This window comes from Notothenia coriiceps, unplaced genomic scaffold (assembly GCF_000735185.1).
Source record: "Notothenia coriiceps isolate Sejong01 unplaced genomic scaffold, NC01 NC01_scaffold00026424, whole genome shotgun sequence".
NCBI classification, from domain to species: Eukaryota; Metazoa; Chordata; class Actinopteri; order Perciformes; family Nototheniidae; genus Notothenia; species Notothenia coriiceps.
The window spans coordinates 3,105,644-3,131,942 of NW_011359125.1; the positions used below are offsets into that span (position 1 = coordinate 3,105,644).

A 26,299-nucleotide genomic window follows, 5' to 3' on the forward strand; every position below is an offset into this window, starting at 1 on the left:
GAGACTATGCTCTGTGCTGGGTGGTTAATACTCCTTCACCCTGCCGTTTCAGCAGAGTGAAAGGCTTTCATAAAGCTGCAGCGACAATGAGAGGAGAGTTTAGGAGAGATTTTGGGGACTGACATGCAGTGGTGAGTCACTGACAGACTGAGAAAGGGGGAGACAGAAGAAAACCGAGAGAGACAGACTAAACTGCACTAGAATAAGCACAGACATATTTAGTGGTGTGGTGGTTTCTTTTCAAAAAGACACACAAAGCCACAATTTGTCTGCAAAATCAAAGATGCTATTCTTTTTGGCTGGATAAATGTTTGCAGGACTATCTGCGCAGCTTTCGAACAAGATCAATGTATGTCTGCTTGTTTGTGCACGTGAGTTCCCAACGACACACAACATGAGGTGTTCCTAGAGAAACACAGCATATAGGTTCCAACTCATCTAAAGTAAATCAATAGACACAATATGGCCCTTTTAAAAACACACACATTTGCAGGCCCTGCGCACATGCCCCTCATAAATGCAAATGGTGATTATGCATTACTGACAAGAGTCATTGGTTACGCTAGACAAGACAAGTGAGTGTGTGTGATTGCGTGCGCGTGCGTGCGTGTGTGTATATACACTTGGCATTCATTAAGTCGAAACAAAACAAGCGGCAGCAGCTGAGTGTGTGAGTGTGTGTCTTGGCTGAAACAACAGAGAGAGCAGATTCAAAGAGCCAAAAGTGGGGTTCAGGGAAGAGGGAGAGAGAAAAGGAGAGACAAAAAGAGAGAAAGAATGCAGAAATTAAGTTAAGAAGCCTGTTAAAGAGGCCACTCAACTTCTGATCCACACAAACACAATCAGCCACACTTTCGCAGAGTTTCATGAGTTCGTCTTTTTATCGCAAAAGAAACTCCCTGAAATCCTCCAAGATTTCAAAAATCACATTTGGCAAGATTTGTTTCACAGTTACAGGACACCTACACATACAACTGTATGCAACTACATTTTCCAAAGAATGGACAATCCAGCCACAATCCAGCAAAGGTTCAGATGGTTCCCGTGAGAGCAGCAAAACTCAATTAGAATACCAATGACAGTAAATCATTTACTGATGCTTTCAATCATGACTTAACAAGATTTACAAGATGCTGACGATATGCCAAAATGATGACAGATTTTTGGAGAGGATGCTTCAGTGGCAGCAGAATGTTTTATGATTGAATAGAAGACTTAAGGCAAAAGGTATGCTATTCATCCATTGCAAAATATTTTTGAATCATACATGCAAAGGAAGAGGCTCCCTGTTGTCCTCCTCTAGCCAAGACATCTACTTTATGGTAATACGATATGAAATCCTGTTCCGGGACTTGTTTTGACACTTCAGTGGCTGCTAAATACACTATTTAACCTAAATCAAAAATGGGAGAGGAATAGAGGTGCGGGAATAGAGTAAGTAGGTCAGTAAACCATGGCAGGAGAAGATGAGAGTGTGTGGGGTTGTAAGTTTGTCTGTGTGTGCAGAGCTCACTTTGGCAAGGGAACCCCATTCTGAGGATATGATCATGCTGGTAGGAGAGGGCTACAATGGGCTGGCATGTTGGAGAGGATGTGCTGCCAGTCTCTCCCCCAATCTCAGGAGCATGGGAAGGCAAACACAGAGTTGATCTCAAAGACTTCTAAAGGGGACCGCTTCCTGCCAAAAATCACTTGCACCTGTCCTTCCGTCTCTGCCTCCCGTCCTCCCTCTCTCTGCTGCTCCTCCCAGTCTTCCCTTCTCTGTCTATCCCTTCATCTTTTTCCACAGTGTGAAACTTTTTCTCCGCTCAAACTTGGAAGCAGCTACGCCACCGCGCCTCCCTTCTGTTTTGGCCTGTGCCAGGTGTAAAAGCACCTGGCATTGTCTCAGTTAGTCCTGTTCAGGAACAGTGCGGGACAGCCATGCCAGGGCGCAGAGTCATCCTTCACACATTAAACACACGCACGCCACACACACACAAAATACACTTTTTAAGAGGGCAGGAGGCACTGCCAAGTACTGGCCAGGCTTGTGTTTCATTAGCATCAGATAGAAAGCCTTTCTTCATTCAGTCCTGCTGGGGGGGTGTGTGTGTGTGTGTGTGTGTGTGTGTGTGTGTGTGTGTGTGTGTGTGTGTGTGTGTGTGTGTGTGTGTCTAATGAAAACCATGGAGCAAGCTGGCCTCTATCTGAACTTGAACTATACTTAACAACACAGCGCTACAAGCTATCAGAGCTAACAGAATAAAAGTATGATATTTGTTTCCTCATTTTATAGGTAGGCGTGTTAAAGCTTTGTTATTATTTTATGACCAATGGCTTAAATGTAACAACTCTTATTCAGTCAGGGGATGCCCATTATAATTACAGTCCAAGAGATCCAAGTTCATAATATCCTGTCATTAAGATAAGGTTTCCCGATTACCTGCATTTTTTAGTCAACCCCATATTCGATTTCCATAAATGTCAAAGTCTGCAAGGTCTCTAAATTGAACGTGTCTTAAACAATATCTTCGAAATACTACACATTTCTTATCAGCTGCTTCAGAGGCACGCTCTTCTGTTTCAAAGCCAGGTAGATGAAAGGTTGGAATGACCGTGCTCAGATTTGGAGGTTACAGTATCCAATGACAGCTAGCAGGACTCAGGCAGGTGCTCGACACGCAGTGAATGGAGCCTGTATGGGCTGCTCATTACAGAGGGACATCTGCTGCTGTCCAGCCCCCAGACTCCGCCCCTAGCTTTACACTGATGCTTTGATGCCCTGTCAGTGTGTGTGTGAGAGACCAGCAGAAGAACAAAACAAGCACACGGGCAAGCACACACGCTCACATACACACACCTGCCACCTACAGTATAGTAATAATACAAGAAAAGAGGTCTGAAAATGTAAGCATGAATGTAATTGTGTACTGTATTATGTGTGAGTGCATGTGGTGTTGAGAAAGAGGAAAAACATCCGCTTTGAGAAACACACCAGCCATTTTAATCTGCTGTGCACTCTATAGAACATGATTGTTTGTAAATCATATTTTCCAGCCTGTGATTTCAAAATCTGCTTCATGCCGAATAATCCTCACATTTTCCCAACACCCTTTATTCCATTTCCTAAGAACCTTTTCCTAAAGAGAGAGCAGTGTTTTGTTCCAATCCCTCTGAAAATTAATTCAAAGACCAAATCCATTCCAATAATTAACTTGGAATATAAACGCCTTTTTAAAGAAATACGCCGGGTGAATATTAACAGCTTATTGTATTCTGCAACAAGTTACATTTTTAAATGATTATTAATTTGGAAATGCATGGCAACATTCCTTTAAGTGGCTAATTATAAGTGACTGAAATGGCATTTGCGTTAAAAGATGAGGGGGTGAGCTCATTAGAAGACCTCTGCGCTCTTTAAAGGGTGGTACTATTTACACTTCCCTGTTGACTGTCATCTTCTTTATAACTAATGGACGACTAGCTCTTCTGCAAGTGTTTTACTGCACACACTTATGAGGGAGGCAGTAAGGGTGAGACATTTGGAAGAGAGTGCATACTCCAAGTGTATAAATAAAAGCACTTTTAATTGATTTTGCTTTAAATGTTGTTAGAGCGAATACATGGGAAGCTTTGTGAACCTGAAAGCATGAACAACACAGAGCAAAGAGAGTGCTTTTATAAAAGGGGAAGATAAAGCATGTGTGTAAACAGTGTAGTAACATTGAAACAGCTGATACCATGTGCAATCTACTCAGGAAATTGAAGTGTGCAAAGTTCATTATGACTCATGCGACCTCGCACGTTCACACTCGGGAGTATCAGAAAGCCTTTGGTGTGAACTCACGTTTGCAAACACCAAGCAGGTGGATTAGGAACCACACACACACACACACACACACACCAATACACACTGCCTCACCTCTTTTTTGGAGGACCATCCTCAGTATACTCGTGGCTCCCATGTCCCTGAGAGCGCAAGGACCCATCTTCTTTGTGGCTGCCCTTTGACCCCGAGCCGTTCAGCTGCCCATTGGCTAGAGAACCTGAGAAAAGTAGGCAAGGGTCAACATCAAATATTTCACAGGGCTTCACATTGTTATAAACCTAATCTCTGGGGTAACACACATTGTTTTCATATGAGAATGTTGGAAAAAGTATTTTGTATGTTGTATTTGATGCACTAGAACTTTGGTTTTAGCTTAAAAGGGGCAGAATGAAAGAAAGATAGAAAGAGAAAAGGTGATCGAGATATTTGAACAGTACAAATACACCAAGCTCCTGAGCCAAAGACTTTAGAAGTCAATGCAAAAACGGTGACACCTTCCATTCAGTGCTTGTGACTTAATGACAACTCACATAGCCCTCCACATCATGTATTGAAACTATTGCAGCATCATGGGGACTTGTTTTGGAGTGAGGAGAGCATTATTTATTCATTTTCCTGTCCACATCTCCCCTTGTCAATTGCAACTGCTTTTCTCTGCTGACGTACGTGGTGACTGCCCTCTGACAAAGAATTAAAAAAAAAAAGGGAAAACAAGCCCGAGGCAGAGAGAGAAGTGAACAGTTATTGCTGGACTTGACGTTCTTGGTGAGCCCAATTGACAGAGCCCTAATTAAATATTTAGCAAGCATCTCAGACAAACAAAATAAGCCCCCAGACAGATTCTGAAATCAAAAAGCAACAACAGGTGCAGGGAATTCAAATGAGGTCAAACAGAAGAGTGGAAGTCAATGGTAATTAAGAGAGACAACCAAATTAAATAGATATCACAAGGCTTGATTTCCTCCCGGGCAGTTGTTGCCGTTCTTGGAATGTGTCAGGACTGTCTGATTCAACAATGGTGCCTGAATGAGAAAACTTATCAGGGAAACAACTGGGGAAGTTCAAAGCTTTTCAAGAGTTTGTGTAAAATGAAGACTGCGGGAACTGCCAAGCAGACAGAGGGGCAGTCACATGTTTAACATTGCACCAATACTGTCAGCTGTATGCTGCAATCAAACGTTCAACACTGACAGTTGTGCATCCCATTTGACCAGTTTTGACAAGTATTCATGCCTGAGTGGACTTTGGTGTGGCAGGTTGTTCAATTATTCACCTTCATTTTGCAAAAACAAACTGATGACTCATGACCATTTAGGCTGGAGGTTGTTTGTTTAACCAAGAACGAAGCAGTCACAATTATTCTCCTTCACCTTTCAACGTGGCTCTCACGTTCTCATTGTTTCAGGGATTCTTAGCTCATTGCTAGCACACCCATGAAATTCCATTTGACTGATCCTTCGGAGGTATGTGTCAATCACCCTACACCGGTAACTCCTAATGGTGGGTGTCAAAGAGGAAAATTAATTCAGATAATAACGACAGTGGAGCGCGGGTTAGGATAAGTGGCAACTTGAATGATAGCCTGTTAGCGATGAGGCTACTGTTTAACAAGCCCAGGCATTGTGTCGAGTAAGAAAAACGGGACAGGGTGAGGAGTAGGAAGATCAAATGACAGTGTAGGAGACAGGATGAAGATGAGCAGGTAAAAGGAGTTTTCAAACACATGATTTAACTGAGATTTATAAATGTGCTTTGGGCTGAATAAGCACACACAGCCATAGTTTTGCATCATTGCATAGACATGCTGGCAGTTTGGATTTTCTCACACAGGCAGGGCAGGCCAGTACCTGAAAGCCGGAGATACAGTCATCACACGTGCACGGTTGCGGTCAGAAAGTGAACAGGCGCCGGCGTGATGAGTAAGGCCATCACACTGCTGGCAATGCTTTATGTTGCCTACAAGTCTATAGGCCAGGAGTGAATCACAGCCTTATAATGCCATGGTTGGCACGGAAGACTCGCATCCGCTAGTCATTAATCAATCAAGAGTTTCCCTTAATGGACTTCAAAGTTCCACCTTAAATCTACATTTGGGAGAGATACCCAGTGTGTTGAGAATGAACTTAAAGTGGACCTATCATGCTATATTTGAATAATATATTGTAGGGCCATACCTATATAAAACATGTCTGAGAAGCTTTTTTTTCAAAATACCAAACAGATCATGCATTTTAGCCATGCCTCATTTCGCTCCATTTGCTCTTTTTTAGCCCTGTTTTTGCAAGGGCTGAATCTGTGAGAAGTCTTCTTCACTGCTTTTATGGCAGACTACAGCGCCACCTATAGGCATATGTACTACAGCGTCTCCAGCGCTTTCGAACGGCAATGGCCGTGGCTGTCTCCTCCTGATAGGTGGAGAGTTGCCCATATAGGTGGAGCTCCTTGTTCCTGACGTCAGATCATTTTCAAATCTGGATCAGTCTGTATCAGATCCATTGCAGCCCCGTTTTTAGAGATTTGGGTATGGAGGAAAATAGAGAGGGTTGTGTTTTCTGACACTTGGTGAGATCCCTGACACACCGGGGACACATATTCATGTATAAAAGACGTACAAAAGTGCATTTTGCATGATGGGTCCACTTTAAGAATTGTTCAGTATTTAATTTATTATCATAGTAAAAAATAATGATTGAAAATGATAATTACATGAGGCGCTATAACGAGGAAATGGTGCAAAGATTCTTATCACGACTTCTGGACTGTGTGTTTTGGCCGTTAAAATTGCACCAGAGCAAAAAAACGAAATAGCTCATTAACTTTAATTGTGCTCAGAAAATGACTGACGCATGATGTCCCCACAGAACACAAACAAACTGGCAGGGCCTCATTCCACCCTCCCCTCTTTTTCTCTCCTCCACTCCCTCCCTCCCTCCACGTATTCCCCCCTTTCCTCCAAAGAGTTGTTTGACATATGCTGGTTGCACATGATTGCCCATCTGAGGGCTAGAGCTGGGAATCTTGGGAAGGCAAAGGGCTGGGGATGGGTCTGTGTGGAAGGAAGGCAATGGGGCCTAAACTCAAGCTCCTGGAGGCCTACGACATGAGGTGGGTGGTGCAGAGGAAGTTAAGCCTGGGATGGGATGGGGCAGCAGAGGGAAATGCTGCTCCTGTGGGGGAGGGGGTTTCTAATCAAATTTATGCGTGCTTAACTAAGCTCATCGCCTCACTATGTTCACCTCAAAGTCTCGAGAGGGCAGGAGGGAGTGAGCCGAGGTACATAGCGTAACATAGCGTATCACAGGGCTGAGAGGAGCCTATTAGTGTGGGCTGCAGCAGATAGTCATACTATAGGAAAGACACTCATAATGGGGGCAAAAGAGTCCTCTTATAGGTGCTTGAGTGCACTTACAAACAGGATGTGCAATAGATAATGTACAGGAAACCACATAGGGCCCAGAATGTAGATAGCTCTGGTAAAATGCTTACATTTTTTTAGTTTAGCAGATATATGGATTGAATCCGTCTTTAGCTATTGGCTCTTAAAGAAAGACGTCTGTACTAATAGCAGTAGGATTTCTAATGATTAACAACACTTTAATCTCTCCTTCCCTCTAGTAAACAAGAGCACTACAATTATATTCCATGCCCTTTGTTCAAGTGATCCTCTGGGTCTGTATACAGTTAAAACTGCCGGATAATATAAAAAGAAACAATGGGTAGTTTTATTTTAGGGAAACTCCCCATAGTATCCATTCCCAGAAGCTTTTCAGAGTAGAAGCAGAAGAATTGACTGCCTGGTAAGAGGATTTCCAACCGCTTCAAAATATATTGCTCTCTGTTACAGAGTTGGACCTAACAATGTTGCATGACACTTACCACAAGCCAGAACAAAAGCAACCAAAGAAGTGTGCAGCGCAGAAACATGGCCCCTGCTTTGTGTCGTTCAGGGCTGTACATTTAAAGCATCAAAAGGGAAGGATGGGGTTCTGTGATGGTTATATAAAAAAAGCTTGCAAGGACAAAATAGATATTTTACTCGAGACCTAAACTCTACCTCTTTCGTCTACTGTGGTCATATTTTTCATTTCCTTGTATCCCACCTTCAATCTGTCTCTCTGCTGGTTTTCCAGAGAGGGAAAATAGAGCGGCCACACGGTGTTCAAGCTGCCATGGCTGACACTGGCCGTGCAAAGAGCTGGCAGCATGGGAAATACAGACAGACAGCCGAGTGACAGCAGAGTGAGAGCTGAAGGAAAGGGGAGAGCGTGCATAAAAAAGGGTGGGAGTGGCAGGTCCTGAGCAAAGCAGACAGAAAGAGAAAGATAGGGGACAGTCAGAGAAATGGGCAAACAGTGAGCCCTCTCTCTTCACCCCCTTCTGGCTTTGGCCAGCAGCCAGCTCCTCCATCAACAGCACTCAGGGAAATTGAGAGGGAGAAAGGAAAAAGGATGGCAGGAGAAAACCGAGGCACAGACGAGTCTAGCAGGGAGATGTGGCGAGGTAAGGAGGTACAGGAAGAAGATACAGCTTTAACGATTCGGAGAACAGGAGAGGAAGGTAGGGAAACAGGACAGAGGGTAAGGAAGGGAGAGTGGCGATGGAGGATGAATGGAGGAAGACGGAGGGCGGGTTTGGGTGACAGATATTGTAGGTAGTTAAGACAGACGGGAGTAGAGGACAGGAAGGACAAAGCGGAAAAGAGGGAGATTGTGAGAAAAGAGGGAGACAGAGACGGATGGATGATGCAGGAGGGAAAAAGGGGCTATAGTGAGGAGGGGCGGGGGTGTGGAGATACATAATCGAGTAGATTGAGCAGCGGGAGGGAGAGAGGAGACAGGAGCTTGCGGAGAAGGCAGTAACCAGAGTCCTATTGATGTGTAATGAAACCCTGCATCGGGGAGAGACAACCGGAAGGACGGACGCATGGAGGGAGACAGGGAGGAGAAAAGGGAGAGGAAGAATGAGGCTGTGATGGAGTGGGAGAAGGGCAGGAACCGGGACACAGAAGGGCATAATGTCATTTGTTAAATAATGCAGGCAGAGAGAGGGAGAAGCAGGAAGTGTGATGGACACAGAGATGGACGGCTGCCAACAGTGAGAGGCAAAGTGGCCGGGGAGATGGCATGATTGCTGGCTATGTCAGGGAGAAGGCTGGGTGGGACACACACACACGCAGCCGACTGACAGACTGCCACACCCCCTATAAAACAGATAGCCACTGCTGCCACTGCTGCCACACAGTGACGGAGAAAAGAGGAGGAGAGAGACAGAGTCTGAGACTGGGGATGGATGGAGGTATGTGGGGAGGAAAAGATGGAGACAGATGCCTTGGGAGGAAGACAAATGCTGCTTAAAGTAGGTATATCTGTTATCACCTTCCATCAGATGACACATATTTCCCCAGATGTTGGATGGTTATCTAGAAAATATATCAATACACTGCAAAAATGCATCAATGTGGACCAGATGCGGTATATAGACAAACAATGTTTTTTTTAAAATATATATATATATTCTTTAAATAAGAGCCGTAATGATTAGCAGTTTAATACAAAACAAGTTTGTATTATTAATAGGTTTTCTATTATTATAAAACAAAAATTACCCAATTCTGGGGGGAAAACAGACCAACCACTGTTTAACCAAGAATAGCAACAACTGTATTGTACTCAAGTGTGAATATTTGCAGGTTAATTAAGTTATTAAGATAATAATCAGCAAAATAATTTATAATTTTTTGAGTAAAATGTTATATTTCTATAAAATTGTGAAAATGTTAATTTCCCAGAGCCCAAGGCAATGCCTTAAAAATTGTGTATGGTTTCCTATCAACAGTCTAAAACCCACAACAACAAAAAAATCACATTCATAACAATATCAAACAGCACAAATTTGACAAGCTGAAGATGTTTGACATTTTGCCTATTAATTATGGAATTGTTCTGCCAATCAAGTAAAGCATTGACTGACTAATCAGTTAGATATGACAGTCATCTCCAATCCATCATCTTCTCTACAACATATTAATGGATCAAGTACATGCATGATCACACTGCAAAATGGAGACAGAAAACAGTGGCACATGTCTGGCCTTAACATAAGCCCAGGCTCTCTAACCCACAGTCCTCTAAAACAGCAGGGGCTGCCCATTCAGGATGTAACGCACGCTGAGTGTGATCTTCCAAAATGGCTGACAGTTTCACCGCAACGTCAATGTGAGAGGGGAAACTGTGCGGCTCGTACAACCTCCAAAGCCTTGCTAACCCATAGTGCTCTAAAACAGCAGGGCCCGTCTATTCAGCTGGGCTCCCTTTTGTGTCAGCGCGGGCTGCTGTCGTTACCCCCGGCACCACGGGCCGCCAACGCTTTCTAATGAGTCATTTTTATTCAGGCGATAAGGTCAGCTACCCGCGGCGGCTTAAAAGGCCCTGAGGAGCTCTGGAGTGGCAGCTATGAGATGCCAGACAGACACAGAGATACACTAGCTACAGGGAGGGGAGGGGGCACAGACAGAGAGAGGAGAAAGGAAGGTGTGAGGAAATATATAATAAGGGAAAAAACAGGGAAGAAAAACTAACGCTAGGTATAAAAGATAAGCTACATTTCAAAAGAGACTTCCCTCTCTCCCGTCTGTCTGCTGGATGACTGACTGACTGGCTTCTTCTGCTGGGCGTGAACTTTCAGAGGCTCTTTTTTCCTCCCGTTTCCTTTCTTTCCATGTCTAGGTTGTGTTAATGTCAGCTGAGAATAGCTTCTGAGGCACGTGTGAAGTTCAAAATCTCCGTTGTTGGCGTGCACAGGCTTTTTTGTGTGATGGAGCACCAGTGTCAAACAAAGACATGGTAGCAGCTTGGTTCATAAAAATGATGTTCATACCCAGTGCTCTCACTAATTTAATGTTGTTTTAGCCTAAATGTCCTAAATGCAAAATCCCTTAACTGTTACTGTAGCAGATGGAATTGGATGTATGTCTAACTAAGAAACTTTAAGTATTCATCTGTCCATGTGAAAATTAGTGTAAAAGTGCAAGCTGGAACAGATTAACAACACTTCTACAGTCTTTCTTTTGAGAGGCATTGTTGAGGTCCTCTGTTTAAATGTGTAAACAGAACTAGTGGGAAATACTTTCAGTTCAAGGGTTCCTTTGAGGATGTGACACTGAACCAGCAGAGTGAAAGACTGCCGCTCGGTGCCCACTGAGCCACAACAAAAGGAAAATCAGAGACCTTGATCATCTGCTCTCATTGGACTTTCTCTATGTTAAGTGAAATCAGGTTCTGTGGTCAAAGTAAACATGCTTAGACTCCACTTACAAACAGCCCAATACAACTGTCGCCTTCAATTAAACCAATGAAGAGCGAGGCTGAGACGCCAATGTCAGCCAAGCCAGACAAAATTGGCAACCCTGACATTAACTGTGCAAAATGCTAGAACAGCAGTTTCTGTGCTTTCATTTCACCAAAACAAAGAAAACGTTTTCAACATTTAAAATGCCCACATTAGAAGACACCCCTTAATTATTGCAAGATGTTTACAGTACACTGCAAGAGATCAAATTACTTTTATTTAAATGTATTTGCCTTGCTGAATATGATAGAATTTAACTCTCTATTAAACTTTTGTTACAAATATTCTATTATATTTATCAATTTGCTTTATTTCTTTTTATTGGCCATGTCGCATTGATTTCTCAAAAAAAGTATAATACCATGGCAAAGAAGGCATTTACAAATATACACATCTGATATATCCGGTGTCCGAACACACATACACAGCGGTACTGTTACCATGCATTAAGGACAATATGAACTTACCATTGGAGTTTGGGGCTCCGTGGCCATCCAGCTGCCGTTTCTGTGCACTCCTAAACTCCTTTAGGGAGAGGTATAGCACCTTTCGCATAACCCGCTCCTCCGACCACGGGATCCCATCACTGTCATCCTGCAGAAACATCCAGAGAGAGAAGAAGGGTCAGTACAAACTATTGTATTGAGACTAGGGTTTCTTTCACCAATTTTCTTAATAACGTTCTTTTTGCACTTGTAGGAAATGTGTTCTTGGCCCAAAAACTGTTCGGAATGATCACGTTATTGTAAAAATAAAATCTGATTTGGCAGTCAGACAAAGAACAACCGAATAAAAGACAGCATGTTCCGAAGTTAGACAGTTTGTTAATGCTAAGCTTTTGCCTTTGTTTATGTGTGACAACGGCATGCCTATAAAAGTGTGACTTACAGGCCAGTTGTCCAAGACGAAACAAAACCTAACAAGCGGATTTAAACACAGACTGTTTATTTTCCACACATGAATTCATTTAAAAAGTTATGACTGCGTTGGTGAAGGGAAACAGCCAACAACGTTTTTCTTTAAATGGGGATTCCTCCTTTCATATTGTCTCGGTTGCATCCTTCCCCTCCGTTTCTCGCTGTATCGTGACATTAGCATGACACAACATTAGCATAACATAGCATTAGCTTGCAGCTCGACACAGGGCGATGCATTTGCATAACAATGCGCAAAGGACTGCATCTCCCCACAATGCCATGATAGGAGAGTGTTATGGTGATGAATAGGTAGGAAGCGAATGAAAAAAGCATCATGGGACTGCGAGTTCATGTGTTGCTAATCTCTCCCAGCGAGACTGAGACAGAAGACGTTATTGTCAAAGAGGTCAACAGAAGTGACACACACACACACACACACACAACACAGTTTCCCAAGACACGGCTGTTTTTTTTCTCCCAAGTCACTTTCAATCTAAACAACAAACACATGACAGCAGAATGTAAAGCACATCAAAGCAGCAATTTATTCAAAACACTATTGTCCCATTGCACATTTAAACAGCTTAATAGGAAATTATTCTACAGTAACAAGTATTTTTTAAAAAGGGTCTTTAGTGAGTGTCCAACAGCAATAACCATACTCCTCTTCCCCCCCCCTCTCCGCTACACTCATTGCTCTAGCAGCTGTGTTTGATGTCGAACAACGCTAATGACTAAAGGAAATGAGATTAGTACATGAGCAACAACAAAGCCGTATTAATAAATAATGGAAACTAGAAATAGCTTTTCTCTAGTCAAGCCATGGGGCGAGTGGATCTTAGCTGTAAGGTTTGGGGAAATAAAACACTATCTCTCTTTGCTCAACGAGCTAATGTATGCTAATTATTTGAGTTAAACACGTTTCTGATCCTGTCAGCTCATCTTAGCTAGCAAATTTCCTTCTGTGAGTCAAACGTAATTCAAGAGAGCGGACGTGGAAGGCAACGTGTGTGGGAGCGCGTTCTGATCACGCAGTTGACTCAGGTCATTAGTGTTGGCTCGGGCGAGTGGCTGGCGGATAGTGCAGTGACATCAGCGCAGGGTATATTACAAATCTCCACCTCACAAGGAAATAACAACTCCAAGATGTTTTATCGCTGCAGTGATAACAAGATAATGTTCATAGTGTTCCATTGAAAATGAGTGCGCTCAAAAAACTGACTCCAGATGACTGTGGTCTCATCCTAATGTTATGCATCCTCCCACCGCCAGTGAATAAAATGCTACTGAAATGACTACCGCTCATAAATGTCTTCCTTTGAGTGCTGCATTTCAGCGTCTAGCATACTCGATTCACACACACACACCCAAACACACAAGATACCAGAGATGTTATGATAGATAAATTATGCCTTCTGATCATTGCTGACAACACACTGCTAATATTAGCAGCTTCACAACAGGGTGTGCGCACATTTGCCTGAACACTTTGAAGTAAACACACACATGACCTTACAGCAAGATGACATTTCTGAGCGGTTACATATTCTATTTTAAAAACCGGTAAACTGACAGTTCATGTATTGCTTATAAACCTAATGCGATAGCTTATAGCTTTGTCACTGCGGATAATTCAAGAAAGGCGAAAGATCCCTTTTTTAAACAAGTGTTTTTCTTATGTTTATGTTTCCTAAAATGAATAACCTTGACTATACGTACTTGTTGTATCTGTGCCGAGTTTCTCACAAAAACTTAGTTTTGAATTCCTCAGATTTTAGGGAGGTGCAAAGGCATCTTCACCTTGAGTAATGTGAGATGGATTCAATCGTATCCCGGGCAGGCTTGATTTGAAACGTCACAGAAAAAGTCTACTACACACATATTTGGAAAATAGATATAAAACATCCAGCACAGAGCAGACTTGTCAGGGTCGAAGAGAGTTAGAATTGACATTTTTGACAGCATGTCTGATGCAACTTGACCCTGAAAGTTTGAAACATGAGTTTTTTTGTGAAGGAAACCATGTAGTCGAGTATTTTTCCATACTTTAAAACCTGTTTGGATTGGCATCAAAAGCCACAGGTGTGAAGTGAAAAACAACTTAGAAATGAGTAAGTATGGTTTATCATCTTCATGTCATTGAAAACTTCCTGTAATTAAAACGAAAATGATACGACCTCATTCAATCTTCATATTTTTTGACAACATTGACAAGACTGAAAATATGTTGTTTGTTAATCCTTTTTTCTCTCCCTCTTCATCAGATAAAAGAAGCTTTTGCAAACATTTTTTGATTTCCCAGGTCTGCTCAGGGACCTTGGGGATAGGGCCTCAGCAGAGCTAAAAGAGAGGGGGGGGGGCAAGATTAAAAGCTGGGTGTCTGCACATGATGGAGCTGATGGGTGACAGCCACGTATCCCTGCATACAGTACACACACACACACACACAGAGACACACAGGCAGACTGTTCAGTGCCCCGATGGTTTGCCGCCCCTGACAGAGGTTGATAGGGTGTGTTTTGTGTGCAGCCCCTCATTACACTGTCACACATGAGCGTGCATGTACACACACACAAGCCAGAAAGGAAGTGCAAGTATTAAATTATGCCATTTTTTCCTGTATTTAATGCCCCCACACATAATCTAATCCATTCTGTGTGGGTGCACGAGCATGTGTGCAGAAGCCTGCCAGGTAAGCACCAATTACCTAGACAGCTCACTGGCTCTCCTTCCGTGGTGTGTCACAAGGCCAAATGTACACTGACACACACACACACACACACAGCATTAATGGTACCTCAGGGTCACAAACACTGACATATACAGCTTCTATGGTATCCATATCTATACCGGACACACAACCATGTCACACAGCTGTACTGCGAAGAGGAACATTATTCTTCCCAAAAATGTATCTAAAAGTTAAAGGGTTTCTTTTTCTCTCTCTCTCTCTATGGTTTCCTCACAGTTGTTGGCAGCGTGCCACAGATATTTCCTGCACTGTGTACACATAGCAACAAGGTCGAAAAAAAGGAAAGAAATGCTGACTGACTTTTCATCAGCTGGGGGAAGAACGTGATGTTAAAGCTCTGCTCCATTACAGCAGCTGCAGTCTGAAAGCTCACTAGTAGGTCTGCATACTTTCAGATCATCAGTTACATGTTTTTGTGAACTTTGCTTAACTCTAAGTGAACCATTTCTGACCTTAGAGGTAGTTTGCCATATGGTTCAGGCAGAGGTGCTGCTCTGGCCTCAAAAGCCTGCTCTTGTGTTTGCTTTCCAGGTGGGAAATAAAAAGTGATGGGACAGGAAAGGCATGCAAAATCCCTTCAGGACATTACCACTGCCTGCCAGAGGGGAAGTGTAGCATGACAGAGGAGGGCAAACATTTCCCTTAAATGAGCAATAAGATCAAATTGTTTTGCATCTTAGATTCTGGGCCACACATGGCCGTGTGTGAGATTGTGTTTCTGAGGAATTGCCAGAGCGCTTTAGAGACAGCTCTCACACAGAGCAGTGCCAGCTGAGCGCTACCTGGCACTGACACACACATCTACACCCCAACCAGCTCCCATCAGGCCGCTGGAATCCCACTAATGAGCACAGGGACCTTTTCTGTCTGCACAGGCAAGAGTGTGTGTGTGTGTGTGTGTGTGTGTGTGTGTGTGTGTGTGTGTGTGTGTGTGTGTGTGTGTGTGACCAAGAGAGGCATCAGGAACGCCTCGTGCCTACTGTCACCCAGCAACCCCACCCAAACTGATGTGGAGTAAGCAGTTAATCCAACCTGCAAAAACCACACAAATACACAGATACACACCCTTTAATCATCCATAGGGATTCTCTCCGTCACAAACAAACGTACTGTGATTAACCAGACACTGCTTGGATGTGTACCAACGTAATACCTTTCCTGCTGGGCTTCTTTTCACATTTTATCCAATAAAATGTCTGTAAAGATGGAATCCAAGGGGAGAAACCAGCACTAAACACACACACGAGATGCAGGGTTTAATTATTGTAACATTTAAATGATTTCCCTTGACTTTTATTATTCAATAAAGTAGAGCATGTGTTTCCTACTTCTTTTAATCATTAACTTTTGTTGCAAGATTATATTGAAAGTTAAGACATTTAAATGACGCAGTGAATAAATTCCCTAGCAGCCGAAGTTTTTTCAACAACAACCAACACAAGCTGAAGTTAAACTGGAATTAAAAAAAAAACGAATGTTAAAAAAGCTTGTCTATGCGAAAAGTCTGAGCGGTATCAATTTATCACTGCCTCTGTATCTGTTCATCTAACTGGGTGAAAAGTGGAGCTGGTTCCACTTCATAACCCTGGGCTTACTCAACAATCCTCTCCCCACAGCAGGGAAATCCAATAACTCTGATAGTTGATGAGGAAACTAGTGGATTGCATTGGCTTTGTGTAAAACTGGATGCAGTGTTAGATACAAGGGAAGGAGGGTAGGGTGATGGAGGGAAGGAAGATAGGGGAGACTCCAGTGTGTCCATTTTAAATTCTGAAATAATAAACTCATTATAACAATCTAAAACAGCAACTCTGTTTTAGTGTTTGAAATGATTAGGAAAGAAGTTCTAACTCCGTTTTTTGTGGCAAGACAATGATTGACAACCAGACTTTAAGACTACCCGTGCACCATAAATTAAGCGGGACTTCAACAAATTCATTAAATGTTAGTGAGATTTCTTATTCTGCTTTCACAGAGCTTCTGTGTTGTGTTGCTCTGTGTGTTTAAGTATGATAGAAAGCCTAACATCAGCTCTGCAGCAAAATCGTAAAATTCTTAAACTGTAAAGGAGAGATGGAAACACAGATTTAAAAACTTAAATAAATCAGTTTCTAGGTTGTTAAATTTACATTTTTATCAAACTCTTATAAAGTAATATATATGCACAGACACCAAGGCAAAAAAAGATAATATAAGTCACTATGTTGGTAGGCATCCTTCGATGTGCATGCATGTAAACATTCACACACTTAGGAATCTGCTTATACGTACATATCTGTGTGTGTGCGTTCTCACTAGCCGATCTATAAATAGCAGTGTGCGGCTGCAGACTGTACGGATGTCATGGCAGAGGAATGTGGGCCACGCGCCAGCTGAGATCTGCTCTACAAAACCGGCCCAAAATCTGTTATTGTAACACACATTTCCCTTTAGGAGGAAGGACGCAGAGACGGATGGATGGATCAATGGGAGAGAAATGTTATTTTAACAAAGCTTTGGTTATTGTATCCAGTAGTCAGGAGAGTCTTTACCTCACCTTCTTTTCTTCCTTTCGGCACATTCTCGTTTCACCGACACATGGGCCCCAGATGACTAGAAGGATATGACTGCTCAGGGTTCACAAGGGGTGCAGATGACTGGGATTACAATGATCTGATATCTAAATACATCAGTGTAACCTTTCCTAGGGTTATAGCCAATCAGATCAAAAAAACGTTCTAAAGTCTTCTCGATTATGACACATCAATGAAGGGCTCTTCAAAGAAATCTTGTGAATGAAATATGCAAATAAGAACATTTTTAAGAAGAGGTGACTCATTTCCAAATTGATTTGAAATTTGGAAACTAGCAGTGCAGGTATTTCTGAGCCCACTGCCTGCTTCCGATGTCAATGATGGCTACCGTTTCCCAAAAAAGCACCCTGGCACTAATTGAATGTGACAAGCAGTTCCACAGTCAGCACGACTTGCTAACAACTGAGGCAGTGGCTAAAAAACGAGGCCATCTTCCTCAACTACGCAGCACGTGTTTGCTCACAAAACTCACATTCCAATCCTAACTACATCCTGGTCTTCCTGTCCCTTGTGGCCTCAAGTGGACCGGATGCTTAGCTCAGCTCGGGGCTCAGAGAATGGGCGAATGGAACAAGGTTTTGGGGTTGCCGGGGACGAGAGGCCCCATATATAATCACCTCATTACACCACAAGCTCACTGCATAGGAATGCGTGTGCAGCCACAGGGCCTTCCCTTTAAAACTAGGCGTGTAGGGGTAGCCCCAACAGTTTGAAGGAAAGGGTCCAGAAAGCGTACATCTGCAGGAGAGGAGAGCGATGAAAGGAACACCATTTTTACAGAAGAAGATATGCTATTGAACTCAACTTCTAAATATCAGCTGATCTATACTTTTAAATGGGTGTGACCATATTCTTGCTCCACGTTTTCTCCCTGTGCCGTCATTAAAAGCATATGAAGGTTTCTCCCCTCAGAACAATGCCTTCGCAGCACGGCTGTGATGGCGTCTACCAAACAGACACACAAACCTTCACTGCTCCTCTGTCAATCATATCATCCGTCTGCATTCGCACACACTGTCTGAATCTATCCGAGCATACATTAGTGACAGACTGTCAGCGCGATTCAGCCCTGTCGAGCATAAAACGCTATCAGGCAGGTGGAAAGTAGAGCACACAGAGAGAGAGAGAGAGAGGGAGAGAGCTTTCAAATTTGAACTGTGACCAACTTTATTTTTGACTGAATGACAATGTCACAGTTTGTGTGTGCCTGCGTGTGAACAGAAGAGGCCAGCTGGCAGCCTAATAAAGGGGTTTAAATTGACAGGGCTGCCCACCCACACTGAGTATTTGACCAACAGACCCCTTCTTTGACCTTTAACCCTAAACACAAAACCAAACACAACTTGTACCCAACTCAAACGTTCAACATGTTGGATCAATTCTCCAACTTATACATTCTATGTATTGTTTTGTTTTATACGTCATGTTCATTTTCAGGATTTAATTTTACACAAATAAATGACCAGCTGAATGAAACCCTGTATAAACCCTTGATAAATCAGCACAACTGGTTTGTTCATTGCCCTCGAGGTTAAAGCAGTATTTAAAGATTATCTAACAGTAGGTTGAAGGGGTTTTTTAAGGTTTGTTTCCGGCCTCTGCTTTACACGCCACAGAGCCCTAGAGGAGCATTACCTCAAAAAGTTCTCAAAGCAACCATTTTCTGTTCCTTCGCTGCCACAAAGCCAAGAAAGGATGGTGGAATTGTTGTGGAGGGAATATTAAAAGTGTCTCATAAAGGGAAATGTTTAAGTAATGGCGTGATATCACTTTCACAGCCTTGTTGCCATGGTTTTTAGGGCTCAGTTGAGGAATAGTCCTCATATTCTTACGTTTTTTGTTGGCAGGTTGGAAGTGCTTACAGTTGAGAAATAGGTCTGAGGTACATCTGGTCTTACAATAGACTAAAACACAGGTCTCGTGGTGGAAATGTGTGTTAAAATAGAGTATTGGGAAACCTTTGTGTGCGCTGATACTCTGAGGTTGCATAACAAATAGCTCCCATTCAGTAGTAACAGCCTCATTCAACACACTTACCCTGCAACTCTGTCACAATATCACTTTCACTGCTTGCCGTTGACCAGAGGTTTGACTCGGTCCCCTGCACTGTGGGACTGGGACACACACACACACACACACACACACACACACACACACACACACACACTACACACACCACACACACACACACACACACACACACACACACACACACACACACACACACACACACACACACACACACACACACACACACACACACACACACACACACACCGCTCCCCAACATGCTGTCATTCATCATGGTAGCAATAGAAAAGGCTCCTCATCTCCCTTCTATTCCCTCAGGAGCCTTGAAAGACCCTGCTGCTGATCCCTCTTAATGGAGCTGCATTACAAACCTTCCCTCCTCCACACACCAGCTGTGTAAAAAAATTAGGTATGACTTCTAACATCCATAGCAATAGTTTATTACTTGAGATTTCATATAGCCAAAAGGAATGCGCTTGTCATCGTCACCCAGGCTATATAACACCGAGCACTATGCGTCTCTGGAGATTATTAAAACCCCAGGACTTTTATATATTTTGATCCTATATCTTTAGATGAAGAGCTTTATGAGAAGTTACAATATGAAACTGTGTGTTTTGCCAAGTACATTTTTCTTATACATTCATCTACATCATGAATAAATTAAATATTGTCCTGCCAATTGCCTTAGGCTAAAGTAGTGGAGAATGGTCCTTTTTTAAACACAAGGTCAAGTTTCTAATGGTGGACTTCTATAAACACTGAATTTAAGGCAATAATAGGCATGCTGAAAAGCATGTAATCTATTGATTTGATTCAAATAAAAAACAGCTTGCCAGATTTGGCCTTTAAATATAGCATCACCCGACACATTCTCTGGTTTTTCTAGGAGTTTTAAAAAATATAATTGTGACAGTTTCATCACATGATATGTATATGAAAATACTACTGGACTCAACATACTGTGCTGAATACATAATGAGAGAGGGTGCGTGTGCACACATGCAAACACAATACGTTTGAATTCAAAACATATGCAAGTTAGGTTACAGTGTGTAGACATATCGTGCCAAAGAGCTGAAGCACTCCCACTCCCACAAACACAAGGAGGGGACAGGAAGGCAGAAACAGGAAACAGAGTAACCTCATTAGCCTCATGCCTTGTCTGACAGGAACAGCCTGCAGGCTAGTAGGCTTATAGGAATATAGAGACAACTACAGGCCTCTGGTCAGCTCATGCTGCATCTGTCTGCTACTAGTGGTAGATGCCATTTGCATGGAAGCAAGCTGGTGTGAGGGCAACGCCTGAGGGGGACGTCTAAAAGTCCCCCTGTTAGCCTTGGACAGTCAGACTCATCAGAGAGACTGTAGGATTACATCTGGAATCCAGTTAGGTAAGGCTGTTAACAATCAGACAGGAAGAAGCACACGAGCACCGTCACACTTACACACCAACAACAACTTATAGCCTGAGGCTTTAAACTCATTTACCCTTGCAGAACTTTGCAAGAGCGCAGACAAGCTGCTTTACTAGAAAGACCCATTAATCGCTCTTTCCACAACCAGGATATAAAAAGATATTGAGCGTGTGAAAAAAGGCTGGCATTGCCCACACAAATAAAGCGCTAAATTACTGTGTATAGCGAGACGCAAGTTAGATGAACACAAATGAGCACATTTGTGAAAAAAGAAGCCACTTCAGAAGCATCTTCTGCTCTCAGTACAGATGCCTGAAATGTTGTCACTGAGAATCTAGATCCTGCCTGCATCGCTGCTGAAAAGAAAACAGATGGCCTCTGCACCTCCCTCTCTCTCGTCTGCCGAGCCCTCCTCCCCTCGCTTCCAATCAAAGAGAGTTCGGTCTTAACACAATCATTTTTAGATACACTGAGCGACGGCGTCTGTTGATGTGAGGGCAAAGGAGTCTTCAATCGATAAGCACCCGTGTGTGTTTGTGTGCTCTGGTAGTTGCCTTTGCCAGGCCTGTGAATTACCTTTTTGTAGCCTCTATATAACCTCCTTCTTCATACCCCCTCAACACTCAAGACCGACAAAACAAAAACGTTCCCATACACACACAATTCTATCCAAACGTATCTACCGCCATGTCTGCATTGTGACAATTTATAAAGGCAGGCGTTTAAGACTGTAAAACTCTTAGGAACCAAGCATGGATGTGAAAGTTATAATATTAAAAATAAACCATAAGTGATACAAAGTGTGTGTTTCCTTGTCATAAAAATATTGCGGGGGGGTTTAGCGATTCTTTATTGGTGCTAATGATGTCGCTCTATGCTAATTGAAACATTCTGAATTGCTAAATTCATAGTGATATTTGATGTAAAGTAATGTAACACAATAAAACCCAACAAAATGTGAATATTAAAATGTGAACTAGGAAATAGGCCATCTGTGGGCTTTTGCCTTTTGGTTCTTTGTTATGATGAGTGTTGGCCCTGCCTCATTCTCTTCGCTCAGTCTGACACACAGGGCCACTGACATGTTGTGTTGTTGAAATGTTGGGAGTGTGTACACTGGTTCCTCTGCAACCCTCTGAGTAATGTTTACCCCTGAGACGCCCAAAAGGATCCCTATGCAAAGACATTAACCTGTTAAGCCTACAAAAGCCAGTGCCTTATTTTTATTGCTAACAGCAGCTTTGATAGCACACCAGACTGATGCACCAGCAGCAACAGAATATCACATCTCTGTCGCAACATATAACACAGCAGGAGATTGTGGTTTTAGACAAACACACATGGGAAATATTACACGGTAGGGAAACAAAAGAGCCTTAGTGAGACAGAGAGACTCAGAGAAGGTGCAAGAATGATGAGAAAGAAACTGAGCGCCTGCCTTTCCGTGGGGCCCATAATGCCCCACTCCATTACTGCTGCCTACGCTGCACATCTTTCTGTCCCACGTGCACATAGCCAATGCACTGTCCAGTGTTGTTCATTGAGACGGATGACCGCCCTAGGATGGCCTGGATCCATGCGTTTACACTTCTCCTTTTACGTACGCACACACAGTGACATTTTATATTTAAATTGTACTTTGAATAGAAGCAGAACAGAAAGAGGAGCAGTGTAAACAGGAAAATAAACAGTGTCATGAAAAGGAGTTGGGGAAGAGAAGAGGGGAGCAGCACACTGGCTCCTGTGTGGCCACTCTGGGCCGGGTGCCGCTTGGCATTGGTTAGCATCACCCCCTCTGCAGCTGGTGGCAATATTAACCCGCCTGTTGGCAGCCGGCTGGGGGGGCACACGGGCAACAACTAGCCAGGATAAAGGCTCAGCAGCCCTGTGTGTGTGTGTGTGTGTGTGTGTGTGTGTGNGTGTGTCTGTCTGTCTGTCTGTCTGTCTGTCTGTCTGTCTGTCTGTTGTGTGTGTGTGTGTGTGTGTGTGTGTGTGTGTGTGTGTGTGTGTGTGTGTGTGTGTGTGTGTGTGTGTGTGTGTGTGTGTGTGTGTGTGTCAGTAACTATGTGACCTGAGATGCCCTCTGTTGGCCCTGATGAGTGTGAATACTTGTAAGTCAGTCACTTGAGGTTGAGTCTGACTTTGTGTATGCAACTGTGCACACATGCCCAGGGTGTGTGTTTGCGTGTGTATGAGAGGCTACATGCAGCTGCTTGCAGTGGTAGATGACATGAGGATCCAGACCATAAACAAACCGAACTGCACCGAGATGAAAACATGACAAGATATCAGCTAGCCCTCCTAAATCCCACCTGAAAACACATTGCAAAACCCAGGCCTGCAGATAACCTTTGAAAGGAACATAGCAACTCCTACACCTTCAGACTCTCAGGCTATGCTCTCTACTTGAGAATAATACACCTTTCTCCACAACTGAAAAATTGTTTGACTACATACTCTGAATGGCTTTCTATCTGAGAGGTATGTGGAAATGATGATTTTCAATGCAGATGCTTCTACACAATGGTATGCTTTAAGAAACTACTGCCATTAACAAGATCCTCCTTTTCGATAGCGCTGGTATTTGTTCGAAAAATAATTAAGCTGACATTAAATTGATTAACGATGAGACTTATGAGTAAAATGTTCAGATACAGATAGCGCCTCTTAGTCTGACATCTCACACCAGTGATAACATTAATGTAATACAACAGAAATATCTATACTAGGATTTCTGAGACCAATTTTCCACTAGTAGGACTGTGGCTGATGACAGCAACAACAGAGAACCTTGTACAAACCATGTAAGGTCAAGTCTCTCTCTGGCTGACAATCTCACTAACAAGCATGTCACAACACAGCACTCTTTCTACACTGTACACACACATAGACACACAAGACTGTCTCTGAAGGACTTAAAAGCTCACACTATACAAGTGCTTGTCTGGATCATTACTGGCAGACCGTGTACCATTATTTACACATACACACATAGTCAGGGCCAAGAGGTGCATATAAATCCTTTCTCCCAGCAGCTGCTTCTGATGAACCGAAACATGCTATCTGTGTGTGCCTGTCTGAGGGTGCTCGTCTGAATGGACAATCGTGGGTTGCTAATTATATGCCTTCAAATGTGGCATACATCAAAGAAACAATCTGAGTCAAAACCCATAAGCCGGGAAACGGTACCTCTTAAATGTCATCCTCTTTAACTGCAACAAACAGGAATACATTTATAACCTGCCTTTAATACTTCATTCCCGAGAAGGAAGGCTTTCAAACATTTGCCAAGTTTTAATTGAAAATAATGGTTACATTAGATTTGAAACATTTCTGAAGGCAATGCTGTGCAATTTTTCCAATATCTTGTCAGACAAATGAGACAATTCCAACAAAGCAATTATTAGGCAACATATCTATTATTTCACACACAACACAATTGTTTTGCATTTTTCCATTGCTTAACAGGGTGGGGGGTGAATCAAAACTGATATGAACAAGCCACAAATATCACTTGGGTGACAAGTTAATTACCCAATTTAACAACGCAAATAATTACCCTCTGGCTCAGAGTCAATTGAACTATTTTCCTTATGGAAATGAGACTCCATGCGCATACATAGGCTTGGTGGGGAGCTCACGTCAGCAGATCTGCTCTGAAAGGAGCTATGTGGGAGCTCGGGGATGGGTCAATAGTTAAGGCCTGTTATTACTTTGTTGCCTCTCCTGGTCATTGAGGTGATTCAATATCAAAGAGAAGCGAGCAGAGGGAGGGGGTGTGTGTGCGCATGTGTGTGCGCGCGCGCGCGCGCGTGCGCGCGTGCGTGCGTGTGTGTGTGTGTGATAAAGCTCTATTGTTTCATCTGGCTCACACTTGAAGGAATGTGCATGCAGTTTCTCACCCTGCCCTAAATCTCACAGTATTTACATGCCATTTATTTTAAATTCAAGTAAAAACATTTAACACACTGACACACACGCTGAAACGCCACCATTATAATCCCAAACCTACATGTGCTGGCATTAATTGTGATCAACGGGAGTCCCAGTGAACATATGTCAGACATGATGCTCTCCTGCAGAGCTATGGGGGTTTCTTCAACATGCAGCACTTCACCATTTAACAGCATATACACCATGGATGTATAATAAGAACTGGATACAGCGTGGGAGGCGGGGCCTCTTTCATTCCTATGAGAGTTGCTCATTGGTGCATGAAGACAAAATGGCACAACTTTTGAGAGAGCGAAACGTCACGAAAGTATTCATATAATCATATAATCCGTTCTTATCCATGAGTAAAGGTAAAACTCATGTAGTACTGAACACATCACATGAACATGCCGGGCGGCGCGGTCCCGTGGGTTAGATCCGCGTTCATAATGCCGAGGGAAATAACTAACGTTATTAGCACATTTTACAACTTGAGGACCGAATGTTTTTAATAAGGGCTATACAAATGTTCATATTGGGTAGTTTATTTAGTTTAAAAATAATTATCCAACGATTTACAGACGTCTCTTTCCCAATGTTAGTCAATGGGAAAAAGTCTTTCCGGGCCTGGCAACTGATACGGAAGTGTAGTAACGCCGTTTGGCCACAACAAATATTTTCCTCGGAGTCCGGCGCACTTCCTGGGGGCTTGATATACACAGACCAAGGCCGTTTCTCAATGTCGAGTAAACCTGCTGCAGAGCCACTATTTCAAGTATACTACGTCATCGAGTGCCACCGAAGGTGTGTTTAAATGCATGTTAAATGCCCAGCATTCGGCGGCACTCGATGACGTAGTATACTTGAAATAGTGGCTCTGCAGCAGGTATACGCGACATTGAGAAACGGCCCAAGTGTTTTTTCAACAAAATGGCTGCTTTGTGGCCTCCCCTATCCCTGTTTCATATCAATTAGGTGTTTTGTTTTTTATTGGCAACAAAGACCAAGTTATGTCTTCTTAGTTATGAGCCTTATGGAAAAGGCAGCTGTCACTTGTGTGCAAAATCTCAAAAGAGTGGCAATATTCAGGGAGTGGGATAATTGGACCCAGGCCAAAAATAACTACCATCTTGCCAACATTTTCAGTCACAGCCAGTAAAGTTAAATGAGACTGCAAACTACAATGAATCTCTAATATGAACAGTAAGAGGGGGGGGAACATAATCATACACATATTTTCACACCACAAAAACACCTTAAACCTTTATATTTACTGCACCTTTCAAAAGGCTAAGCTAGCACTCTGTAATAAATCTACAACCGTTCACGGAGGAATGGAAAAAGCAACCTTTACAGCGCAACCTCTTTGCCACACACCCTCTTGTCACTTCACTGTCTTTATTGCAGTCCAGATGCATTGTGTTTATTTACCAACACTACAGTCCAATTTAGGCAAAATGAGGGAAATTAAATCAGGCCTTGAGAAATCGCTACACTTCCCAGCCCTCGTGTCGTCC

The 26,299-nt window shown here is 42.9% G+C and overlaps 1 protein-coding gene across 2 annotated transcripts in view; it reads right to left on the reverse strand.

Moving 5' to 3' along the window:
* Positions 1-26,299, reverse strand: part of jarid2b (jumonji and AT-rich interaction domain containing 2b) — a 101,786-nt gene that overhangs the window by 43,458 nt on the left and 32,029 nt on the right. For both annotated transcript variants that reach the window (XM_010784700.1, XM_010784699.1), the window contains exons 2-3: positions 11,626-11,752; positions 3,905-4,028 (exon numbers count right to left, since the gene is read on the reverse strand). In XM_010784700.1, the coding sequence (XP_010783002.1) occupies positions 3,905-4,028; positions 11,626-11,752 (251 nt within the window). The remainder of the gene's footprint in view (positions 1-3,904; positions 4,029-11,625; positions 11,753-26,299) is intronic.